This window comes from Mesoplodon bidens (genome assembly GCF_964165515.1).
Source record: "Mesoplodon bidens genome assembly, chromosome: 8".
NCBI classification, from domain to species: Eukaryota; Metazoa; Chordata; class Mammalia; order Artiodactyla; family Ziphiidae; genus Mesoplodon; species Mesoplodon bidens.
The window spans coordinates 88,374,565-88,401,989 of record NC_138165.1 but is presented as its reverse complement, the minus strand read 5'-3'; the positions used below and the strand labels follow the sequence as shown (position 1 = coordinate 88,401,989).

At 35.6% G+C, this 27,425-nt stretch overlaps 1 protein-coding gene across 2 annotated transcripts in view; it reads left to right on the top strand.

Annotated features, from left to right (window-relative positions):
* Positions 1–27,425, top strand: part of ERBB4 (erb-b2 receptor tyrosine kinase 4) — a gene marked incomplete at both ends in the record, with an annotated part of 1,145,028 nt that overhangs the window by 954,031 nt on the left and 163,572 nt on the right. For both annotated transcript variants that reach the window (XM_081242707.1, XM_081242706.1), the window contains one exon: positions 15,566–15,751. In XM_081242707.1, the coding sequence (XP_081098833.1) occupies positions 15,566–15,751 (186 nt within the window). The remainder of the gene's footprint in view (positions 1–15,565; positions 15,752–27,425) is intronic.

Below are 27,425 nucleotides of genomic sequence, written 5' to 3'. Positions count from 1 at the left end.
CCAGACTTCTGAAATCAAGGCGTTGGTAGGGCTGCATGCTTTTCAGAAGCTCTAAAGGAAAATCTGTTTCTTGCCTCCTCCAGTGTCTGGTGGCTGCATATGCTCTGTAGCTTGTGGAAGCGTCACTCTCACCTCTGACTCCTCTGGTATCTGTATCTAATCTCCCTATGCCTTTCTCTTATAAGGATAGTTGTGAGGGCATTGAGGGCCCACCCAGATAATCCAAGATGGTCTCCTCATCTTGAAATCCCTAACTTAATCATATCTGTACAGACCCTTTATCCAAATATGGTAAGATTCACAGGTTCCTGGGATTAAGATGTGGGCATATTTGGGGATTCATTATCAGCACATCACAATGATTGCTTAGCAGTCTCTGCCATGGGCAAGGGGAGGGAGTGCTGGTGTAGCACACATGCCATTTTTTGCCCAACAGTGACTTAAATCGGTCATTTAACAAATAAGTTTTAGGTTATGTGACTTGCCCAAATTTACCTAATCAGAATAACCCCAACAGGAAACACATGGTATATTAAGTTGGAATAATGGAAGAAGTTTAGCAAAGGGGTTTATAAAGCTATAGGCAGGGTTGAGGAACACCAGCATAGATTGTTGAAGTGTCTCGAGACTAGTAACAGAACTGCTAGGCCTGAAGGAGCAAGAGAAAGATTACCACTGTGACTTGTAGAGGGTTTCAGGGAAGTGAGGGGTGAGGGATAAATACCAACCTCACTCGCTTCTCTCTTTAGTCTTCTGCTGCTTATTTTTATTGGCTGAATGCAAATGAAACCAATACAGAGAAAAGGTAGCCTGTTGTCATCCATTTGGGTCAGTTTTGCTGGGCACATGGCAAAGTGGAGAAGGATGGAGAATGGCTCTGGAGGGGCAAAGAGAAATATGCAGGTTAATCCCACAGATCACTAGCATCATAACTGGGAGTATAAACTAACCTTCTTTATTACAGAATGTGTTGCATTTTTTGACATATCAAATTTAACTCAACAAATGTTAATTGAGTACATGCAAGGCTAAGGGTATCTACGAAGGACTCCAAAAAAATGCCAATGATTTTTTTTGTAAGTTACAGCAAAAACACACAGGAGTTAATGGAAAAATCAGCATTCTTTTTACAGCAGCAATGTGAGTCTGAACTTAACTAGGAGTCAGGTTAAAAGAACATGGAAAGGACAGGCTCTTTGGTGGGGCTAATGGCGGACAGGAGGGCTCACACCAAGGAGTACTTCCCAGAACTTCTGCTGCCAGCATCCTTGTCCCCACGGTGAGCCACAGCCACCCTCTGCCCTTGCAGGAGGCCCCCGCAACACTAGCAGAGGGCAGACAGCAGAAGCAAGAAGAATTACAGTCCTGCAGCCTGTGGAACAGAAACGACAGTCACGGAAATATACACAAAATGAAAAGGCAGAGGGCTATGTACCAGATGAAGGAACAAGATAAAACCCCAGAAAAACAAATAAATGGAGATAGGCAACCTTCCAGAAAAAGAATTCAGAATAATGACAGTGAAGATGATCCAGGATCTCGGAAAAAGAATGGAGGCAACAATTGAGAAGATGCAAGAAATGTTTAACAAGACCTAGAAGAATCCAAGAACAAACAAACATAGATGAACAATACAATAACGGAAATGAAAAGTACACTAGAAGGAATCAAGAGCAGAATAACTGAGGCAGAAGAATGGATAAGTGACCTGGAAGACAGAATGGTGGAATTCACTGCTGTGGAACAGAATAAAGAAAAAAAGAATGAAAAGAAATGAAGACAGCCTAAGAGACCTCTAGGACAACATCAAGTGCAACAACATTCACATTATAGGGGTCCTAGAAGGAGAAGAGAGAGAGAAAGGACCTGAGAAAATATTTGAAGAGATTATAGTTGAAAATGTCCCTAACATGGGAAAGGAAATAGCTACCCAAGTCCAGGAAGCACAGAGAGTCCCATGCAGGATAAACCCAAGGGGAAACACACTGAGACACATAATAATCAAATTGGCAAAAATTAAAGACTAAGAAAAATTATTGGAAGCAACAAGGGAAAAATGACAAATAACGTACAAAGGAACTCCCATAAGGGTAACAGCTAATTACTCAGCAGAAATTCTGCAAGCCAGAAGGGAGTGGCATGATATACTTAAAATGATGAAAAGGAAGAAACTACAACCAAGATTACTCTAACCGGCAAGGATCTCATTTAGATTCAATGGAGAAATCAAAAGCTTTACAGACAAGCAAAAGCTAAGAGAATTCAGCACCACCAAACCAGCTCTACAACAAATGCTAAAGGAATTTCTCTAAGTGGGAAACACAGGAGAAGAAAAGGACCTACAAAAACAAACCCAAAACAATTAAGAGAATGGTCATAGGAACATACATATCGATAATAACCTTAAATGTGAATGGATTAAATGCTCCAACCAAAAGTAACAGGCTTGCTGAATGGATACAAAACAAGACCCATATATATGCTGCCCACAAGAGACCCACTTCAGACCTAGGGACACATACAGACTGAAAGTGAGGGAATGGAAAAAGATATTCCATGCAAATGGAAATCAAAAGAAAGCTGGAGTAGCAATACTCATATCAGATAAAATACACTTTAAAATAAAGAATGTTACAAAGGACAAGTAAGGACACTACATAATAATCAAGGGATCAATCCAAGAAGAAGTTAAAGCAATTCTAAATATATATGGACCCAACACAGGAGCACCACAATACATAAGGCAACTGCTAACACCTATAAAAGAGGGAATCAACAGTAATATAATAATAGTGGGAGACTTTAACACCTCACTTACACCAATGGACAGATCATCCAAAATGAAAATAAATAAGGAAACAGAAGCTTTAAATGACACAATAGACCAAATAGATTTAATTGATATTTATAGAACATTCCATCCAAAAACAGCAGATTACACTTTCTTTTCAAGTGCACACAGAACATTCTCCAGGATAGATCACATCTTGGGTCACAAATCAAGCCTCAATAAATTTAAGAAGACTGAAATCATATCAAGCATCTCTTCTGACATCAGCACTATAAGATTAGAAATGAATTACAGGGGGAAAAAAAAACAAACACATAGAGGCTAAACAATATGTTATGAAATAACCAAGGGATCACTGAAGAAATAAAAGAGGAAATAAAAAGATACCTCGAGAGAAATGGCAATGAAAACACAATGATCCAAAACATATGGGATGTAGCAAAAGCAGCTGTAAGAGGCAAGTTTATACCTGTACAAGCATACATCAAGAAATAAGAAAAATCTCACACAAACATGTAACCTTGCACCTAAAGGAGCTAGACAAAGAAGAACAAACTAAATCCAAAGTTAGCAGAAGGAAAGAAATCATAAATATCAGAGCAGAAATAAATGAAATAAAAACAAAGAAAGCAATAGCAAAGATCAATAAAACTCAAAGCTGTTTCTTTGAGAAGATAAACAAAAATGATAAACCATTAGCCAGACTCATCAAGAAAAAAGGGAGAGGACTCAAGTCAATAAAATTAGAAATGAAAAAGGAGAAGTTACAGCAGACACCACAGAAATACAAAGCATCCTAAGAGACTACTACAAGCAACTCTATGCCAATAAAATGGACAACCTGAAAGAAAAGGACAAATTCTTACAAAGGTATAACCTTCCAAGACTGAACCAGGAAGAAATAGAAAATATGAACAGACCAATCACAAGTAATGAAATTGAAACTGTGATTAAAAATCTTCCAACAAACAAAAGTCCAGGACCAGATGGCTTCACAGGTGAATTCTATCAAAAATTTAGAGAAGAGATAACATCTGTCCTTCTCAAACTCTTCCAAAAAATTGCAGAGGAAGGAACACTCGCAAACTTATTCTATGAGGCCACCATCACCCTGATTCCAAAACCAGGCAAAGATACTTCAAAAAAAGAAAACTACAGACCCATATCATTGATGAACATAGATGCAAAAATCCTCAACAAAATACTAGCAAACGGAATCTAACAACACATTAAAAGGATCATACACCATGATCAAGTGGGATTTCTCCCAGGGATGCAAGGATTCTTCAAAATATGCATATCAATCAATGTGATACATCATATTAACAAATTGAAAAATAAAAACCATATGATCATCTCAGTAGAGGCAGAAAAAGCTTTTGACAAAATTCAACACCCATTTATGATAAAAACTCTCCAGAAAGTGGGCATAGAGGGAACCTACCTCAACATAATAAAGGCCACATATGACAAACCCACAGCAAACATCATTCTCAATGGAGAAAAACTGAAAGCATTCCCTCTAATATCAGAAACAAGACAAGGATGTCCACTCTCACCACTGTTATTCAACATAGTTTTGGAAGTCCTAGCCTGGTAATCAGAGAAGAAAAAGAAATAAAAGGAATACAGATTGGAAAAGAAGAAGTAAAACTGTCACTGTTTGCAGATGACATGATACTATACATAGAGAATCCTAAAAATGCTACCAGGAAACTCCTAGAGCTAATCAATTAATTTTGTAAAGTTTCAGGATACAAAAGTAATGCACAAAAATCTCTTGCATTCCTATACACTAATGATGAAAAATCTGAATGAGAAATTATGGAAACACTCCCATTTACCATTGCAACAAAAAGAATAAAATACCTAGGAATAAACCTACCTAGGGAGACAAAAGACCTGTATGCAGAAAACTATAAGACACTGATGAAAGAAATTAAAGATGATACCAACAGATGGAGAGATATACCATGTTCTTGGATTGGAAGAATCAATATTGTGAAAATGACTATACTACCCAAAGCAATCTACAGATTCAATGCAATCCTTATCAAATTACCAATGGCATTTTTTATGGAACTAGAACCAAAAAACTTAAAATTTATATGCAGCCACAAAAGACCCTGAATAACCAAAGCAGTCTTGGTTGAAAATAAAACGGAGCTGGAGGAATCAGACTCCCTGACTTCAGACTACTTCAAAGCTACAGTAATCAAGATAATATGGTACCGGCACAAAAACAGAAATATAGATCAATGGAACAAGATAGAAAGCCCAGAGATAAACCCACGCACCTATGGTCAACTAATCTATGACAAAGGAGGCAAGGATATACAATGGAGAAAAGACTGTCTCTTCCATAAGTGATGCTGGGAAAACTGGACAGCTACATGTAAAGGAATGAAATTAGAACACTCCCTAACACCATACAAAAAAATAAACTCAAAATGGATTCGAGACCTAAATGTAGACCAGACACTATAAAAGTCTTAGAGGAAAACATAGGTAGAACACTCTTTGACATAAATCACAGCAAGAGCTTTTTTGATCCACCTCCTAGAGTAACGGAAATAAAAACAAAAATAAACAAATGGGACCTAATGAAACTTCAAAGCTTTTGCACAGCAAAGGAAACCATAAAGAAGATGAAAAGACAACCCTCAGAATGGGAGAAAATATTTGTAAACAAATCAATGGACAAAGGAATAATCTCCAAAGTATATAAACAGCTCATGCAGCTCAATATTAAAATAACAAACAACCCAGTCCAGGGCAGAAGACCTAAATAGACATTTCTCCAAAGAAGACATACAGATGGCCAAGAGGCACATGGAAAGATGCTCAACATCATTAATTATTAGAGAAATGCAAATCAAAACTACAATGAGGTATCACCTCACACCTGTTTGAATGGGCATCATTGGAAAATCTACAAACAACAAATGCTGGAGATGGTGTGGAGAAAAGGGAACCCTCTTGCACTGTTGGTGTTTATGTAAATTGATACAGCCACTATGGAGAACAGTATGGAGGATCCTTAACAAACTGAAAATAGAATTACCATATGACCCAGCAATCCCACTACTTGGGCATATACCCTGAGAAAACCATAATTCAATAAGAGTCATGTATCAAAATGTTCATTACAGCACTATTTACAATAGCCAGGTCATGGAAGCAGCCTAAATGCCCATCAACAGACGAATGGATAAAGAAGTGGTATATATATACAATGGAATATTGCTCAGCAATAAAAAGGAATGAAATTGCGTCATTTGTTGAGACGTAGATGGATCTAAAGTGTTTCATACAGAGTGAAGTAAGTCAGAAAGAGGAAAACAAATATCGTATATTAACACATATGTGGAACCTAGAAAAATGGTACAGATGAACTGGTTTTCAAGTCAGAAATTGAGACACAGATGTAGAGAACAAACGTAAGGACACCAAAGGGGGAAAGCGTCGGGGTGTGTGGTGCTGGTGGTGTGATGAATTGGGTGACTGAGATTGACATGCATACACTGATGTGTGTAAAATTGATGACTAATAAGAACCTGCTGTATATATATATATATATATATATATAAAAAGAAACATGGAAGGATACAGATTTGAGCTACACTGAAATAAATAATAAATGGGACTTGATCCAATGTTAGATATGGAGTGGAATGGAAAACATTAGAAAAGACAATGTCAAATATGAATCCAAGGTTTAAAATCCAAATTAGAAAATGTTTCTGACATTTACAAAATTGGTAAAGTTAGCAGACAAGCTTTTATCAAGAAATTTACTTTGTGTCTTAAATTTGATATCCAGTAGTTTATCTGTATCAGGATGACCAGAAGGCACTTGGAATATGTGTTGATTCCTGAAATGAGGTAGGATGGGAGGGGGGATTATAATACAGTTTCTGTTTATTTATTAATAAAACTGCATTGCCCCCTTACTAAGAGCCATACACTCTACAAGAGTTTGATAACATTATCAGCTAATATTACTACTCTCAGAGAAAACATTAGAGATGGTGGACATTTAACAAATAAGTCAAATAAAAATGGAATAGTGTAACTAAACCTATATAAAGACCTATTAGTTTCTGCTCAGAGATGACAGTTGAAATTATAGGAGTTGAAAAGAATGGTTGGAATATGGGCACAGCATAATTCTCATGTCTGGATATTTTGACAGATATTTTGCACAGATATTTTGGATATGGTCATGCTGGATTTTGCTTTCCATCTTTTAAATATCAATGTTATTAAACCTGAGAAACCACATAATTCTGCAGTTGACTCCATGTGTTTCTGATAACTCTGTCATATTTCTTAGTTATAAGATATAAGGATGCAAGAGGTTACAGATGAAAGCAAAGAATATTAGGGACAAAGCTATGATGGCATTTCCACATTTAAGTTATGGGAGGGAAAAGCAGGTGCCAATACCTGTAATAAGAATACTCAGAGAGACTGAAGATTCAGGATAGAATAAAATGCTATCACCAATCACAGAGAGATTTTCAAAAGAGGATGGTGGTCAGTGAGATAAAAGCATGCAGAGTCTCAGGAAAATCTTAAGAATGAGGGAATAACCTGTTGACTAGAGATAAGGAGGTTACTGGTGACTTTTTCAAGAGTACTTTGAATAGTTAGAATGCAGGAATGTTGCAGAAAAACTAGACCGCTAAGGAGCGAAGGACTATAAAATGAAGAAATAGCCAATGAGAATAGAAAATATTCTCAAAGTAGTGAAGTGGAAAAATTGAAGGAACTTTCATTTTTAGAATATAGGACATCTAAATATATTTGTAGGTACAGTGAATGTGCCAATATGGAGTGAAGATAAAGTCATACTAGAGATAAACAAAGGTAAAATTATCCAAAGGAACACAGTGGAAAGATGTCAAGAGCACATTTTACAGAGTAAATATTGTGAAAATAGAAAGTGGTTTTTTTTGGTTTTTGTTTTTGTTTTTTCCCTGCTCAGAGATACAGGTCATAATAAATGTAATAAAGAGTCAATAAGAAATTAAAAACTAAAACCAAGGGCTATTTTTGGAGGATCAAGTCAGGAGATTTGACAAATCTCCATGATCTATGCTTTTCTCTAACAACATTGGAAAGTTTGAGAATTCAAATGATGGGAGTTGTCTTTGGCCAAGGGGTGTCAAAATGGGAATATCAGAGGGAAAACTTATAGGATGGTGGTAAATGCTTTATTATAATAGTTAACATTGGAGTTCGGGCTAAGAGAGAGATAAGTGAAGCAGAACAGAAAGCAGGCATTAAAAAATTAAATTATTAAAAATAAATCCAGTCTTCTTTCCGTGACTTAGAGGTCTTTCATGGTCTGGCCCCTACCTACATTTCCAATCTTATCTCATGCCATTGGAGCCCTTCCTAAATTCCAGACATAGGTATTCTCAGAGCTTCCAGAATTTGCCAAGCTCTTAGTCTCTTTCTTCATATTTGTCTATCTGACTTCTCATAATTCTTATCTCAGGGCACATTTTTTGACTACCCTTATCTAAAGTAGCTCTGCCACCACCATTTTATTATCTATTGCAATACTATTTTCTTCATAACCCTTAATGCAATTTATACATCTGTTTTATATTTATTTGGTTTTCCTGTATATTGGTTGCCTCTCCCAGGAGAATGAAAACTTCATGAGGATAGAGAAGCTTCAATCACAGTGCTAGGCACATAGCAGGTCCTCAATAAATATTTTAAGTGAATAAATGTATACCATAGGATAGGAAAATATAATAAGGATAGAGGGAAATTCAGTATAACTAGGGGTAAGGGGAAGATAGAAAACACAGTCAGAAAGTAAAATTCTACCTTGTATAAAATTATTCACAAAGGTCTTAATTGTGTAGCATTGTTAAGTAATATGTAGATCTAAAATTCAGCCAGCAAATGGGTGAATGATGGAGAACAGAGATGGAAAACTGCTGACTCCCAAAGTTAGAAGGCTCCTGATTTGATTGTTCAAGTTCACAAAAATGATACCAGGGATTGGAAAGGAGTGCCACTGAGCAATGTAGACACACTTAAACTGATGGCATATTAATTCAGTCTAATTACTGCTCACCTACTTGCACTAGTAAATTATTATGTATTCTAGACATGAGGGAACAGATGCATATTTCATTAATTTTATTATCTGGGTACCATCTGCAGCAAAACAGATTTGTAAAACATTATTATGGACCAATAACTTTATCTCATTTTTCATCACTGCCATCACTATTATCTCCTTTGTTCTTCATCATCATCACCCCCACTATCTTTAGAAGAGACATTTGTTTTAAGCATTCATAAGTCTGCTGAAAGTTTCATTAAGCACAATTTTATATGCCTGTGTTAACTGTTTATCCTTTCTTTCTCTCTATCCCCCCTTTTTTTAATATTCCTTATCCCTGATGCAATGAGATTTTCCCCATTTTCAGCTGGAGGGTATTGAATTAATGGTTCATAGACATAATGAAACAGTGAAAGTTTGGCTGAAGTTAACATTTTTCAGAAACAGAATAGCCCATAAGTTTTCAGTGACCATATGTTTTTTGTTTTTTTGTTTTCTTTTTGTGAATTTACTAATTAGCATGAGTGAGAAAACAAGCTTAAGTGGCAAGGTGTAACATCTGAAGGCTGGGCAAAATGATGCCTTAGTGTGACAAATGGTATTGCTCACTTTTATTATTGTACAGAAATGTCTTTCCTTCAGAATGAAATAGAAGTACAAATAGCATAGGCTAGAGAATAATGGCACACATGCTTCAGAGCTTTTTATCTATGCCCTGGTCATCCCTTGATAGTTTAAAAAAAATGTCCTTATTGAAACCAGAACTCATTGTAAAGAAAAATGTTTCTGCTTTATAGTTTTCAGTGTAGCACCTGTTACAGTCTTCCTCTCTGTCCAATGAGAAAACTATCTAATTCACCTACAAGAAAAATTTTGTAAAGCAAAAGGGAAAAGAAAGACAGAAAATAACTTCATTTCTGGAAAAATAGATAATATACCTGTCAACTTGTATGTATTCCAGTGGCCTTTGGTGACATTTTCTGGTGACAACAGCAAAGATTCCAAAATTTCTTCCATAGGCCCCACACAGAGATAGGTAACAAAGGACATTATTAATTTTAACATAGAGTAATTTATTGAAACCTAACACTCCATTATTAAAATATTGATTTTTTTCCCTTTCCATCCTACTCATCACTCTAAATGAATCCACATTCTCTTCTCTTTATTTCTTCCCCTATCTCCCAAAAAAGCCATCTGCTATTTCCTTTATGAAAAAATAAAACCTACAATTAGTGTCGTCGTGTTCATCTTTTCTTTCTCAAAAAAAGAGAACTGTTATGCAAATACTCTGCAGTTTGGTTTCAAATACTCTTTGTAGTGTGATGAGCAATTTTCCTTAATACAACCCCAGCTTTTTTTGCCAGGACTTACTAATAGATTTTTTAAAAGAGAACTTTCATGGGACTTTTTTACACTCTTCTGATGTAAACTTTTTACATGCATATTTAGAATGGAAATATCATTACTCCTTGAGTTGTAAAAGAAAAAAATTTGTTTATGTATTTCTTCCTGGAAAAGAAGACCTGAAATAACCTTAAAATCTTTCTTTTACCTTAAATTTCATCATGTTCTATACCATAGGAAATGGCCTGTACCAAATAATACTCACAGGAAATCAGAGAAATATATTTTCTTTGGCTTTTTCTAATAGCATATTGTAAGTGATGGCAGTTTACCTGTAGGTGCAAATCTGTTTCTTGAGTTGCTCCTCAGGAGCTAAAGTATCAATATAATTTGACCCTATTCACTCAGGTATGGCTAAAGTCAGGTGTTTGGTGCTGTCTTCTTGTTAATAAGATAAGCATCTACAGTTCGAAGTGCTGATAGAGTGGAAATTTTAAAATTACAGTATGTTTACTGTTCTAAGAAATAGCACTGTACTAAGAATCAGAAAACCCGAGTCTTAACACTGATCCTTCTGCCTACACATCATATGACCTGGGGCGGTAATTCTTCTCAGCCTTGGCTTCCTTATGTTACAGCTGAGAATGGCTGCCTTCTTTGCTTCCTAGAGTTACAATGAGGATCAAACAACTGTTGCATGTTATTTCCTTTGCAATGGATGATAGAGACATACGTTTGATGGAGATGTTCCAGGGGCTCTCAAAGTTCTATGTTTCCTGCAGTAATTTCTCCTAGGGAGCTTGCTACAAATGTAGATTCTGATTTACTTCTAGACCAGATTATCTGGGAGTGGGGCTTGGAAAGCTACCCTTATCATGATAAACCTAGGTCAATTTGATGGACATGAAAAACTAGAGCCACCAGAATAGAAATAGAGAGAATGGAATTAGCATACATTTAATTTAATCAGATATCTAATATTTAATATCTAATTAAATATCTAATTTGATACTTGATTGAGTTAGATATTTAATTTAATTATGTTTTGCTTATTTGTTGGTGTCTATGTGTATATTTATATGTGTGCATGTCATAATTCAGTGAAGGAACCCTCTGGTTTATGCTTTTAATATTAATGTTAATTATTATTTAATTATTTAATAAAAATACTACATTAAATAATAGATAATGCAACTTGGCTAACGTTTCTATTTGCACTCTCCTTATAAGTACATTAGTTTGCTTTATTTCAAATGTTGACTGAAATATACAGGAAGCAAAACCAAAATGTTTCCACCTCATGGATCCAAATAGAGCCATATTAGTAGAAATAATTCAAATTTCTAGCTTTGCTAATTGTGCAGAAACTCCCAACTTCAGTGGAAGTCTTCCCAAATAGTTTGGGAAGGGCTGCCTGTCTCATATGATCTTACACAACAGTCTCCCAGTTGCAGTCACCCTGTAGTATCTACAGTGTCTTTTCTCACCAGCTCTGGTCTCCATGTGGAGCTTCTCTTTTCTCTGAGCCACTGAGAGGTCCTACCTCAGGACCATTTGACTGGTACCACCTGAGGATAACACTGTCCTTGCTGGAGGTAAGGACAGTGGTTCCTGGGCTGCCAGTTCTCAAGGTGTTGCAGTGGTGGTGGGCTCAGCAAAGAGGCAGAGAAACTAGTGCTCTCCTTTGTTCTCTGACTCATCTGGTTCCCTGGGGCTACTGGGAAAGGAGGAATTGGAAGACCTAATCTACTTGGAAACCACCTGAAAAATAACAATTTCAGGTTCTGCCCACAAAAGCCTCAAAAATAATGTGCCTTGAGTTAGGCTGAAACCCCCTTACCAGCTTATTTTTTTCTGTTTAGCCTTATATCTCTACCTTCTCTGGACATGTATTCATACTGCCTCACACTTTCTTCTTCAAAAAATAAAATGTTATATTTCACATAAGACCCTGGCTGGATCCAGAAAAATTTATATACTCTGTCAGACTTACCCCATAATTATGAATAATCTTTAGATTCAGCTGAACTCAACACTACTCAAATAGTAGTGGAGGTTAAAAGTGAATAATGTCCTACAAGGCTAACAATGGTGAAAGACAGCAGTCACTAGTGATCCTCTTTTCCTTCCCTGCCCCCATTTTACACTGACCAAGTAATCGCTTTCAATTTTCAGCAATTTCTTCTTTTACTTAACTCTCTATCTAAATAATATGCTTACACAGTCAACTCTTGATTTTTCAGTTTTATGCATCATATACTAACTTTTCATTGTGAACAACAGGAATGTACTTCACTTCTTCCCCATCACCACCTTGCAGAAATATATCTTCCTTTTCTTCATTGTCCAATATAGTCATATGATATTTGCTTATATTAATGTTTCATGTTTATGTTGTTATGTTTATATAACGACTCCCAGCTGCAGCTGTGCTTTATAGCAGATGTCCCCAACCCCCAGGCCACAGACTTGTAGTGGTCTATGGCCTGTTAGGAACCAGGCCACAGAGCAGGAAGTGAGTGGCAGGTGAGCGAGCGAAGCTTCATCTGTATTTACAGCCGCTCCCCATCACTCGCATAACTGCCTGAGCTCTGCCTCCTGATAGGTCAGTGGCTTCATTAGATTCTCATAGGAGTGCAAACCCTACTGTGAACTGCACAGGTGAGCGATCTGGGTTGCACGCTCCTTATGAGAATCTAATGCCTGATGATCAGAGGTGGGGCTGAGGCAGTGATGTTAGTGCTGGGGAGCGGCTGCAAATACAGATTATCATGAGCAGAGAGGTTTGACTGCACAGAGACTAGAGTTAATCAATTGTTTGCAGACTCATATCAAAACCCTGTCACTGAGTGGCAAGTGAAAACAAGCTCAGGGCTCCCACTGATTCTGCATTATGGTGAGTTGCATAATTATTTCATTATATATTACAGTATAATAATAATAAAGTACACAATAAATGTAATGCACTTGAATCATCATGAGCCATCCCCCTGCCCGCCCCTGGTCCATGGAAAAACTTTCTTCCAGGAAAATGATCCCTGGTGCTAAAAATGTTAGGGACCACTGCTTTATAGTAATTATGATGATTTTCTTTTCTTGTGTGTATCTTGTGTTTTACCTCAAATTCATTTCTTTATTTTACTTTTGCTTAGTTTTCTGCGTATCTGTCACTAATTTGTTGTTCAGATTCTGCTAGGAAAATATGTATACTCTTAATGTATTTTAAACTCATTAGGTTTTCTATCAATTCCATCTTCTTGCATCATCTTTTCCAGAGCAATATGTCCTACTCCAGTCTGGACTGGTTACTATCTCAGGCTTCTGTATAGCTTTTATTCTGGAGTATCCCTTCTGTCATTTCCTTGTTTCCTCAATTAAATGTACTTTTTTAACTCCCTTCCACCTTTTATTAAATGAGCACATCTAAAAGCGAAAGGAAATGTGAGATAATCATTTTTAAATTTTTTTTTTTAATTTTTTTTGCGGTATGCGGGCCTATAACTGTTGTGGCCTCTCCCGTTGTGGAGCACAGGCTCCAGACGCACAGGCTCAGAGGCCATGGCTCATGGGCCCAGCTGCTCTACGGCATGTAGGATCTTCCCGGACTGGGGCACGAACCCATGTCCCCTGCATCGGCAGGTGGACTCTCAACCACTGCGCCACCAGGGAAGCCCTGATAATTATTTTTAAGAACAGATATGTCTGTATATTTACTCACTTGGTTCAAATTTTGCTAGATGTAGAATTTGAGGTTTAAACAAAACTTCCAGAAGTTTGAAATCATAGCTCCATTTGGGAGAAGAAACTGGAGCATGGCCCCATCTTTCACCATATATAAATTTACATGATCTTACTATTTTCACCAGAGTATTTCTCTTTCCATTGCCTGATATTCAGTCCACAGTCCCTTTGGTTTAGCCTCTCCTAAGGATGAAGGGGAGAAGGAGATCTGTAGTCTAAGTGCATCCTAAATGGACTTTGAAAAAATCCTGATGAAGTCAGTCCCTCCTGCTCCATGTATGTATAGTGGTTTGTGGTGTAACACTACTGAGGCTTTGGTGTGTAAACGAGTGGGGTAAATTGGATTTCTTTTCAGTTTTCCCCCTACTAAGTTAGGCTTCAGATTTCTTATGTTTGCTAAGTCAATTACTACTAGTAGCCCACTTCCTACTTTTAGCATTCCATCCTCATTTCTTCTTGTGATTATTGGTTTCTGGATTTTTATTAATTACTTTGTTGTTAAAATGGTAGAATGGAGAGGAAATGGAGCTAAATGTTTATATCAATCTGCCATGCTGTCTTAAAGAGAAGCTCAATATAGCTTTCTGTCTTCAAGTATTTGTTTGAAACTTTTCAAAGCTACAAAAAATATTCAAGAATAGTACAATGAACAATCTCATACCTGCATATAAGTAACTGATTGATAATAAATTGCCATGGATGTGTCACCCACTCTGAGCGTGTGTATAAAGTCATATCAGATTCAAATTGGACTAAAGATACTTAAAATAACTATTGATTGAAGGCTAACTTTAGGATGTGCTAAATAACCATCATATGTGCACACTTTATCTCCATTAAGCAAAGCTGCCTTTATGATTATGAAAATGAGTTTAGAACTGTTTTCTCACTTCATGAAATGAGAAAATTGGAGTACACAAATTTGTACAATCTCGCCTAGCTTTCAAATTTTATGGTTCTATGAATAAACATCACTTATAATTTTGAAAATGAAATAAATTTGAGTGAAAGCAAAGTTATGGAGCAAAATGTCTTATTAAAATGTTTATTTTTCTGCATAAATATACAATAGGCATACTGTTTGTAATTGTTTCTAATGATATTTATAATTTATAAATTACACCTGTGTATGCTGTCTGAATCCACACCAATAATGAATGAGTTAACTTTGAATCTCCTTATTTGTAACTGAGCCACCTTATACATTAAGTGCATTTGTACAGATTATTGGACTCTAGAACCAAAGATCAAAGGTTAAAAATCTACAGTATAATTAGGATTCAATTTCAACTTACTTGGCAGTAAATAAAATCTAACATTATTCATATTACAAAAGAGAAAATACTGCTATTAATTTTATATGCAGTTATTCTAATATTTCCCATTTTGTATAGTCTATTTTTCATTTAATTTTACTTGAAATAAACCACCTTAGAAATATAATAGCTACAATAATGCCTTTTCACTTTTAATTGATTCCATTGAGTGAGAGTACATTTTCAAAATCATTATCAACACCATTAATACAGGGCAAGTAACTATAATGATAAAGAACTTTGAGTTTAAATAATGTTGTTATATTTTTTTTCTCTTAGGAAGCTCTGATCATGGCAAGTATGGACCATCCACACTTAGTCCGGTTATTGGGTGTGTGTCTAAGCCCAACCATTCAGCTGGTTACACAGCTTATGCCCCATGGCTGCCTGTTGGATTATGTCCATGAACACAAGGATAACATTGGATCCCAGCTATTGCTTAATTGGTGTGTCCAGATAGCTAAGGTGAGTGCCCATCACTTCTGCCTTTATATTTCCTAATCTAGAACAGTTTGGGTATTCAATCTATTTAAATAAAATAAATTATATTTGCTATATTGAAAGATTTATTATAGGGAGGTATTTTCATTCAAACCGTAGATCAATCTCATAATCTATTTATATACTTTGGGGTTATTGTACTGTGATGTTTGTGTTATATTGACCAGATACCAAAACAAATAACTTATTGGTCAGGAGGAAAAATTGTTATACTGGATTTGTTTGGCTTTGTTGTTTTTGTTGTTGTTTAGGTATAGTTTAGTTAACAAAATTCAAGAAGGAAAAGATTGAAGGTTTGAGTTGTTCCATTTGTAGATGATTTTGTTAGCATAGCATGTACGTTCAATTCTCAGAATTACAAATGATCAAATTCTAAACATTTTTCTAGACATTTTGATAACTCTCGATTGGTCTTTAATTGTTGTTTTTTTTGTTGTTGTTTCTGGTTTTGTTTTTGTTTTGTTTTTTTGTCTGGCACAAGGTCTCAATCATTTAACATATGTTAGGAGAGTGGTGTGGATTTCAGTACCTGGGGTGATGGAAGGAGATGGTTCTATGTGAAGTAGAAAACATTTACTTGCTTCTTGGGGACTATGTTTTTTTTCCACCAGAGTTAGTGCATCTTCAAAACTTTCGGGAAGGGCCAGAATTCTGGATTTTTCTCTAAATTTAAACCTTGGCTCAAACTTTTGAAACACCCTGGGAGCCAAACAAAGCTTTCACATCCTGTAGTCCACCAATGTGCAACTTTGGAGTGCATATTTTAAGTTCAAAGAAACTATTACAATTTTCTATACCAAGATAAATAGATCTGGGATGAGTTTTAATTCACTATTCCAACTCTTATTTACATCAAAATATGACCTGATGTTCTATGAATTCTACAGATCTGATCATTTTAGCATTTGTATAATATAAATGCCAAAATGTTAATCCAGTAGTTTTAGCCTATTTCTTTTTACAATCTGAGAGTGAATAAAAATACATCACCCAAAGAAGAAATTTGAGAAAATTCTTAAAATGCAAACCCAAAAAATTATTTGAGGGAAAAGCCCAGTTGAGTTTTCTGTACTGTAAATCTTGATATAGTTTCCGTATGGACTGTGTATTACAATTTTGTGAATATAACATGGCAGACTCACAACTGAGAGGATTCTTTACAGTAATGAAGTTTGAAATATCACTCTTCAAAAACTGATTTAATTATCTGAGAACTTCTATAATTTATAAGGTGAGCTAAATGTGCAATAGACATTTTCAAATCATCCTAGCACTATAAATGAAAATAAAACTAAGTTTTGAATTTCTTAGTCCTTCTCTATATTTCCTGCAGTCTTCTCCATAATTTAGGTTTTGTCCTTAGGGATTCATGGCATTAATATATCATTTATGCAAGACTGTACACTCTAATAATAGAAGCTACTTTCCGTTCCCTGAATAATCACACTGTTTTAAAATCGTTTTGCCTTTGTAAATGACATTCTTTCTGCTTAGAAATCTTTTCTCGTAGCTTCTTGATTCACGTAGCATGATGTTTTTGATCCATCAACACTGATTGGGCTTCCTCCCTTTGTGAAGTCAAACTCTTTTCTCTCTAAAGAGAAGTAACTGCCTTCTCTTCTGTGTTAGTTTGTATTGTGTTATTTAAATGTTATACTGCATGTTTATATAACTCTCTGACTATATGGCATATTTGTTTAGTCATTAATATTTTAATAAATATGTGTGGACACCTACCATGTACCAGGTACTATGTAGACTGAGGTGTATAATGGTAAGAACAAACATTCAACAAATAAAACAACTAGGTATAGGATTAAACACTTTGGTTTAGATTTTGAAGAAAAATAATTACAGGGGAGACTTAAGGACAGACTCCACTGAGTCCCGAGAGAGACTTTGGCTATGGGAAGAAATTTAGGCAGAGGAAGGATAACACAGAGCCCTATATATATGGTGACCATGTAATTTGTCATCCAAATGAACAAGTTTAAGAGTGAAAGGAGGCTATATTACTAGATATGTTGGGACAACAGGCACACAATGTCCTAAACAGAGCAAGGTATGTGGTAACACTGTGTAGCATGAAAAATTTGGATTTTATAATAAATGCAGTTAATATTGAAGTATTTTGCCCTGGACATGATATAATCTAATTTATTTTCTAAAGAGATCATGCCAATTTATGTATGGAGATTAGATTGAGGCAATGTAAGAATGGAAATGAAGATACCAGTTAGAAGTCTGGAGGTAATGAAAATAAGAAGTTAAAGAAATTATGAAACATTTTTAAGACAGTTTATGTATTTGATTATTGATTAGAGGATGCTGAGGGAGGTAAATATGGTGGTGCTGTTGCCTGAGGTGGAGAAGGCTAGTTCAGTTCCAGACATGAGAAATTGACAGGGTTTATTGAACATAAAAATGGAGCTATCAATTAGGTAGTTGAATTTGGTCAGGATTATAGATATAGATTTAAGAGTTATAAGTATTCAACTATATGGGAAGATATGAGATTACCTAGTAGTTACTGATTTGGTCTTATTCATAATTTTTCCCAGCAGTTAAAATTGGGTCTTACATGTAGGTAGCTATTCAATATATATTTAATAAATATGTTTACCTCATAAAGAAAATGAAAAAAAAAATACCCTTAAGGAGGGAGTCCTCCCTTTATCTTTTTTTTCCTATTTTGGGGGCAGAATTGTGTAGTGGAAACAGCATTAGGGTCAAAAGGACCTACATTAGTATGCCGGTGCCCACGTTTTCATTTTGTGAATTTGAGTAAATTATTCAACCTTTTTGAATTTTTGTTTCTCAGTGTATTAATGGAGTTAATAATTATTACATTTTTCTTCATCCACAAAATGAGTATAATACTATGTACCTGCAGTAGGCTGAAAAATAATCCCCTGCCTTCAAAGATGTTATGCCCTATCCCCATCTTCTGTGAACATGTTAATTTACATGTTAAAAGGCATTGTGAGGATGTGATTAAATTAACGATCTTGAGATGGGGAGATGATATTATCCTGGATCATCCAAGTGGGCCAATGTAATCCGAGGATCCACATAAGTGGGAAGCAGGAGAATCAAAGTAAGAGAGAGAAGATATAAAAACGGAAGCAGAGTTGGAGTGGTATGCCTTGAAGATGGAGAAAGGGGGACACAAGCTGAAGAATACAGTCGACCTCTAGAAGCTACAAAAGACAAGGGAACAAGTTCTCCCCTAGAATCTCCAGAAGGAAAGCAGGCCTGCCAACACCTTGATTTTAGTCCAGTTTAGAAACTGATTTTTGACTTCTGATGTCCAGACCTGCAAGAAAATTAATTTGTATTGTTTTAAGCCACTGCCTTTGTGGTAATGAGTTATAGCAATAGAAAACTAATGAACTTCCTCATAGTGATTTGCAAAGATTAAATAAAATAGCTCATGTAAAATCCCTGACTCAGCTCCTAGATCATGGAGTATTTAAAAACAATCTTCTTTTATTAGCTATAGGTTAAAAGCCTCAAAACAGAGAATTGTTTCAGAAATGTCTGTAAGGTATGAATAATTTGGTCTGAGTCAACACAAGTATTTTGCAAATAACTATTTCAGTAACTTAGAGGCTTCTTTTTCTTTACTTCCAATTCTCACTGAGAGAATTTATGAGAGTGAGAGACCACCATCATATTTACTCCAATACCCACTTTCATTCTGGCTGCATCCCTTTTATTTATTGACAAAGCTGGTAGAAGGGGAGATATGATGCTATAAAATAACCAACTTATACTTGCATTATAAAATACCTGTGGAAAGTGTAACATAAGTAGAAGAAATAATAATTATGGCTAACATCAAGCACTTACTCTGTGTAAGCCACTACTCTGTATATTTTATTCATTAATTATTTTTCTCATCACAAACCTATAAGGTAAGTATCATTAGTATGTCCATTTCACAGATAGTCAGTCACAGAGAATCTGTTACATGATTAAATTCACACAGCGAGTAAATAAATATAACCACTAATCTATGTTTTTATATATAAAGAAGAAAGTATTTTATAAAATTTCATCCATATTCCAAGTTTTCCTTCCATTCTTCCATTGGTACATCATTCTACAACATTTTATGTAACAGAAACACAAATTTCAACACCAAAATTTCTTCTTATCGGCAGCCATTTTCACTCTGCATGTGCTGCATTTAGAACTTGATTTAATTTGGTAAGCAGAGCAGAACGTATTATTATTTAATGTTTGTATAATACCATATGCCTTCCTGGGGCTTTATGAATCCAGGATAGAAGATAACTGGGAGAATTCCTTCTTTCAGAGTTGTTGCTAACAAGTTGGGCAAGCAGTTTTTAAAAGACAACTTGGCAGATTCTGAAAAGTGTATGTGACTTTAGTGAAGGAACTTCATGGTGAGTCCATGTAGGTAAAGTGTGTCTTACACAACAGGCATCTGCTTGGTGCTTTATATATTTTGTATTATGTAATCTTTACTGAAACTCTAGCAGGTATGATCCATTATTCTCCCAGTTTATAGATCAGGAAATGGAGGAACTTAAGTCCTAAATGACACAGCAGTATGTTGAAATGCCTGGATTCTGTATCAGTAACTCTGATGCCTCCTGAGCCAGGTCTTTAAACCATTCTTCACCCTTTCCTCTCCAAATATATGCACCACTGCAGCTTATAGTCACTTGCACTCCTCCTGAATTTGAGGAGTGTGACATTTTATCTGTAGTTGTGTCTCATCATCATGCCCATAAAAGAGAAGATTCCATCATGAATAATATTTTTTATTGTCTTCATGGAAATTTGTTATTGCTTTATCGTGAAGGGGCATGTCACATTTTCAGGATCAAGTGCTAGATATTCATTTAATTATGGGGGATTTTTTTTTAAATTGATGTTTTACATATAAAATATTATGATAAAGCAAGCTCAAAACTATTCTGTGAGCTACCATGCAGTATTGATACTGATCACAAGTGACACTAAAAATTAAGAATTTAAAATGTATAGTTTGGTGCTAGTTTGTGTTAAGCATACAGATTCTAGAACCAGACTGAATGGGTCCAAATCCCAGCTGCCTCAGTTATCAGCTGTGTGGCCCTTGACAAGTTATTTAATCTGTGTGTGCCCCCTGAAAATGAGCATAATAATAGTACTCACTTCATAGAGCAGTTATGAGAATGAGGTAATACTTGTGCTAAAAATGCTGCTTAGCATAGAGTAAGAGTGTCCACCACGTGTTATAATTTTGGAAAATATCTGAGGTGAGAACAATAAGGAAAGACACATACATTCATAGTTAGAACACCCTCATGATGTCATTTCAAAGCTACTCAATTTTAAAATCTCAAGTATGAAAGATTTAACATTTGTTCTTACACCACACTAAGGGTAGGAGGAGGTCATCTCATGTTTAATATTTAATATTTCTACTTTTTGGAAGAAAGAACTTGTCTCCTATCTTCACGTGCTTTCCTACACAGGTTCCTAAGCTGCTGTTCTACATGCGCTATTATCGTGACCTCTAATTTTCGTGTTAGAAAATCGAATTGTTTATAATATTGAACATGTGAAACCAGCAGTGAATTGGCAAACAGCTGAGGTCAGGGTAATTCTTTGAATAGATAGTCTATTACCGGCGAGGAGCAAAGAGAAAATTGTAACTTCTCAATCTCAAGCTAGAAAAGGTTAAAGTGGGTTTAACTTCCTTTAACTGCATAGATTTTATCTTCTGACTTCTTTCTAAGGAGATTACTTGAGACTTTGTTGTTATTACTGCATTTTTAAAGCCTGAGTACTGAGTATCTACCACCATTATTTTTCAAAATCTTGAAACCTTCCTCGGAGCTTTGCTGGCCTATTTTTCTTTACTGTCAGATTTTCTTCTGGCGCTCTAATGATTTTCAGTTTAATTCAGATGTAGTGTTCCCAGGGCTTTCTTTTTCAGTGGTTTACAATTGGAACTAGTTAAAAAGATGATTCTAAAAACATTTTTCAGTGGTCCATTGTACACTTCAAGATGATTCATTGTCTGACTAAGATATAAATTGATCCATCCTTAAAATTCCTCTGAAAAGAAATGGAAATAAAGATAATTTGATATTTCAAAGAGTAAAAATGACCTAATATGTTTAACCAAAATAATTTAGACCTGCCTATATATAAAGACTCTTTCAGTTATGTTTTTGCAAATAGATTGATTCCAACATTTATGATTTCTAAGAAAACTTGTATTTTTCAAAGGTCAACATGAATTTTAACCCAGTTTAATAGATTCTCTCAATTAAACTTTTAAAAAAAATTTTTCACTCTTAAGTTGTTTGTCCTCCAGATTACTTGTCTTGCCCACATAATATTCCCTGTTGGAGCTAATGGGAATTCTATTGTGAAATCTAATTTTTGTAGCTATTGGGAGGTGTCTATGGATCTTAATTTTCTTTTTTCTTGATGGCAGAGCGGCAGTTAGTGTGAAGGGCAAAGAGGAGAAAATAATTTCTCTCTTTCTCAGTTCAGAAACATAGTTCACCATGATTGGAAGGAGAGCAGATTTCTGTGTTAAGAAATAAACTTTTCTTCTGTACACAGACATGAAATCTTCCTTAAGGTTTAAATGTATAACATGAGCAGAACCTTCATTTACTTTCTTTCTTTCCTCTTTTCCATTGTTCTCTAGCAGTAGTGACACAGAGTGACAGGAAATAGTAATTTCCCATTTGACTCAGCCAGTTCCTTCTATATGAATAAAATTGGACTCAAATCTGAATGTCTGATGTCAGTTAAATGCATGAACTGGGTGCTGAAACTTCTGGTTTGTTTGTGGTCAAGACCAAATTCTATATGTAAATATGACCTCAGTCTTATGCACATATATATAATTTAAAAATAATAAATACATATTCTACAGAAGAGACAGAATACTTCTAACATTCTAGAAAAGATAAAATTGTCATTTATTAAATACATGTAATAATATGATAATGACTTTTAATACTGTTTAGAAGTTTGTGAATACTAATTGAGTGGGTTTGGGGGGGTATGGTTTTTTTTTTTTTTTTTTTTTCTTTTTGTGGTATGCGGGCCTCTCACTGTTGTGGCCTCTCCCGTTGCGGAGCACAGGCTCCGGACGCGCAGGCCCAGCGGCCATGGCTCACGGGCCCAGCCGCTCCGCGGCATATGTGATCCTCCCAGACCGGGGCACGAACCCGTATCCCCTGCATCGGCAGGCGGACTCTCAACCACTGCGCCACCAGGGAGGCCCCAAGGGGGTATGTTTTGATACAGAAAAATTATTATATTTTATAACAGTGGAATAGAAGAGACATATTGGAATTAGAAGCCATAGTGTTAGTGGCATAGACAGACTCCAATTAATGACATTTCACAATTTAAATTAAAATAGAGATTTTTTTTTTAGTCACAGCCACTGTTTGTAAGAGACAAGGATGAAAGTTAGCTTATTATTTATCATTTTTACTGCTACTATTTATCTTTGAAAGCATTATATATTCTAATGAATTGTCATTAGATCTTTAGAGAAATTCAGTAGCATGACTGTGACTCAACAGTAAAATTTTATTCAGAATAAATGCATTCAGTGACTTTCCCAAGGTCCTGCAATTAAATAGTAGATGGATGAAGAACTGCACTCAGAATCATGGACAAGTCATTGATTATTTCATGAAGATACAATGTTCAATTTTTTTTTACCCTAAAAAAGCAGCCAAATGAGTGAATTTTTGCAGGGTCTCTGTCCATTATTAGATCTATTTCTAAATTAGACTTTTGAGATTTGAATCACAAAGGAGAATATCTACAGTCTTTGTTTAACCAGGAAAAATCATTTATTTATTCATTTAAAAAATATTAGGTTATGATGTAGCAGGTACTATCCCAAGATCTGGGATTTTAAGAAAGAACAAGTACCTCTATCACAGTTTTTATATTCCACTGGGGAAGAGAGACACAAAAACTAAGTAAACAAAAAACATTGTCCCATGGAGTGAGTGATGAGGTATGGTATCACACAGCAGTATTTTAGGGCAGAATTTAGGAGGAAGCAGCACTGTGTTCCAGTTTTAGCTCTATCACTTATCATCTGTATGACTTAGGCAAATTTCTTACTGTCTCTAAATTTGTTTTCTCATCTATAAAATGGGCAACAGCCTCCATTTGTTCACCTCCTGTGATGGTTAAATGAGATCATGCATCAGCTTTACACATTTGCTACCAAAACTTCAATGCTTAGTATATGTTATTATAATAGCAAGTAAAATTACAACATACTGTTTAATATTTATTATCATCAAAATTAATTTAAACGTGACTTTTACAGAAAGATAGCATAGTGTAGCAGAAAAAGTATGAACCACAGAGAAATACAACCTGGGTTTGAATTTTGAATCATAGTTAATAAGAGCTTTGAGAGCCATTTTCTCTTTTGCCAAATGAAAATACTTGGGCCTGCATAAAAGGAATCAAAGTTATGTTTATCAAATTTGAATTAATAAATAAATAGAAACAACTGATATTAATCTGAAAAATTAGATAATAATTTCTACAGAACACAGATGCATATAGTTCTTTATTAATTTGTACTCATTTATTATATTCATTTTTTCTTTTGTTTTTATTCATGTACTCATTTATTATTGTACTCATGAATATAGCGAACTTCCATTGATAACCTACTATAATTATAATGATGAAAGCAAGTGGATTTTGCAATTAGATCTGGCTTTGAATCCCAACACTACCAGTCATTAGCTGTGAAATTTTGCACAAGTTCCGTAAACTCTGTGAACTTCCTTATCTAAACATCAGGATAATGATATTTACCAAATAGGGTTATTGTAACAGTTAAATAAAACAAAATGTGTCAATATCTTAACATGTTGTCTAACACATAGTATTGCTTAGGAAGTATTGACCTTTTTTTGTAATCAAATAGAACAGTGCTCTCAAGGCCATCCATTTCAGAAGAGGATCTCTATATGTTTACATAATAAAGGGTTCACCTGAAATTTTTTTTCCAGGACAAAACACAAATCTGTCCAAGGGAAATCTTTTCATCATTTCCGCATATTAAACAGAAATAAATTTCGTCTGAAATACTAGATTGGAGGAGCATCACATTAGTTGTTTATTTTTTTCTAAATTAAAATGATTCCAGCTTGATACTCACCTATCATAGTTTGTCAGAAATTCCATTTTAACCGTGTATTAGGAGATCCCCATAAGGATTCTTCTAGAGATATCAAAGAATCTGATGAGGAATATGGGATGCTTGGTAAACAGGAGCAGAGTCTCCATTTTTCCAGCCTTCATAATTCGTACATGAAGGTGCTCTTGTTCGGCTCTACAGAAGCAGAGTTCTCCAATCTTTCTGTCAAGTATGTACAATCCTTATAGTTCCCAAATAATTTTTCATCGTTTTTTTTTTTTTATTTTGGCTTATAACATGAGTATTTATTGCTCATGAGTTTGGGTGTGCTGGGTGGCTCTGGGATCTCGACTGAGCTCATTCACATGTTGTGGGGTTGGCTGGGTGTCAGCTGATCTAGACTGGACTGACTGGGGTGACTGGAGGATTGGGCTCTACTTCACATGACTTTTCTCTCCATCAAGCTAGCTGGGACATGTTCCTATAAATCCTTGTCTCATGGTGTTCAGTCCTCCAGGGCCTGGGCATCCATCTACACACCATCCTGGGAGAGGCTTAGCACTTCTGTGGGGACAGAGTGAGAGTAAGGGGCTAGGTTCCCCCTACCCCACCCCATTCCCAGCCCCTTTCTGGAACTGCCACCAGTGATTTTCTCTTCCCTCTTTGGTCTTAGAGAACCTAATCATTTTTCTCTAGGTTGTTGGGTTCAGCCTCTTTTATGTTCCACCCTCACCTCCAGGGCTAGATAGAAATAAGTCAATTTCTCAAACCACAAAACCTATGAGAGCCTTATCGCCTGGGTGCTGTTGCCTTGGAATTATAATTTTAGGTACTACAATGTAAAATCCCTTTCAAGATGAAGCGCCCAAGCTAGAAACATACAGCATTTCCTATTTATTCTAAAGAAGCAAGCACAAAACACAAATCAAATCAATATCTTAAAGTAATTTGCTGTGTATAAAAGGAAAGAAAAATAACAGAAAAATCACACAGAAGGGACCAGCCCAATGTTCCTTTATGGAGATGGTAAATCTTTAAAACAATGAATACCAGAACTTATTGAAACTTTGGCACAGCAAGGAGCTCCAGAAGATTATCTATTTCACTGATTTAAAAATTTTAAAACGTGAAATTGTTTTGTCAAGTGAAATTTTACTTGAAAATCTAAACAAATAAAATTGAGCCATACCTATAGCAGTAGAAGGTGTTGAAAGGGCTTCATGGTACCCTGAGGGATCCCTTGGTCCTCTCAGAGACCAGCTTTAAGACCATAGATGTGCCTGTACTGAAGATGGGGACAATGAAGACTAAACAGGTAACAGAATCCATTTAAAGCCACAGGTCATAATGACAAAGCCACAATCTGAATTCATTTATCACCCAGTCACCCCAGCCTAGAACAACTGACAGCCAGTACCCCTTACCCTGACTCCATAAGATTTGTGGACTTTTCATTTGTAATTTAGGTGAAATAGCTACTACAATAGTACAGAGATTTAGTCTAAAAGATCATCTACTTTTAATTATCTCATGATAATTTTTAAGTGTCCAGTGAACATTTTCCCCTTCTGGAATATTAAATGAGAGGCAGCTAGTTTATTTTTACTTTGAAGTACTTTTGTGTTTTCGGTTTACCTTCCAAGGGCTTTTTTTTTTTCTAATCTCTCTTTTCTACCAATAGTTTTTCCTCTCCATCTTTATATCAGAATGTCTAATAACATTGCAACCTCCCAAATTGGTGATAAAGCACCTGGCTGAATTTGAATCATGTTTATCCCCTCCCTGAAACAACCTCCTGCTTTTTATTTATGTGCTAAATTCTCATTGCCTTAAAGGAGGATGATATAAAAGAGGTAGTAAGGGATAAGAGAGCATCTCGATTTTACCAGATTGAAAATGAAGTTTATTGAGGCAGTTTCTAGAACACAGGTCCCAGAATTGCACTGAAACATTAATTATTTCCTGGGGTTTGCATGAAATATGAAGATTTCTCCCTTAGAGGAGTCATTTAGGTTGTTTCTTGTCTAACCTATAAAATAACAAGCTTCCCTTTTGCTTTGCTTTGTCTGTGGCTTTGTTTGGCATGCTGAGCGACTCTAATTCAGCCAGGAAGTTACTCCATTCTATAAATGGCAAAGGTTTTCATTCAGCTACCATACAAATCCAGAAAGGAAAGAACTTAATTTCTTTACTGTAAATGTATAGCTAGTACTTTTAATGTACTTCTTATTTTGACACAAATCTGAAAGCTTCCCAATCCAACTGGATTAAATTGTACTTTACGTGTGTAAAGTGTTCACAATTATATCTATTAGTCATGATTATGTGAATGAAGTTTGGTATTGTAGCAGATTTTAGGATCACAGTGGTTTTCTTAAATGCAGAATCAAAGTAGCAGGACCTGCATGTCTAGTTTATGGCTCCCGTGTGGCTTTTGTTTCTAAAATTGTGTAGGTAGATGGGTGTTAT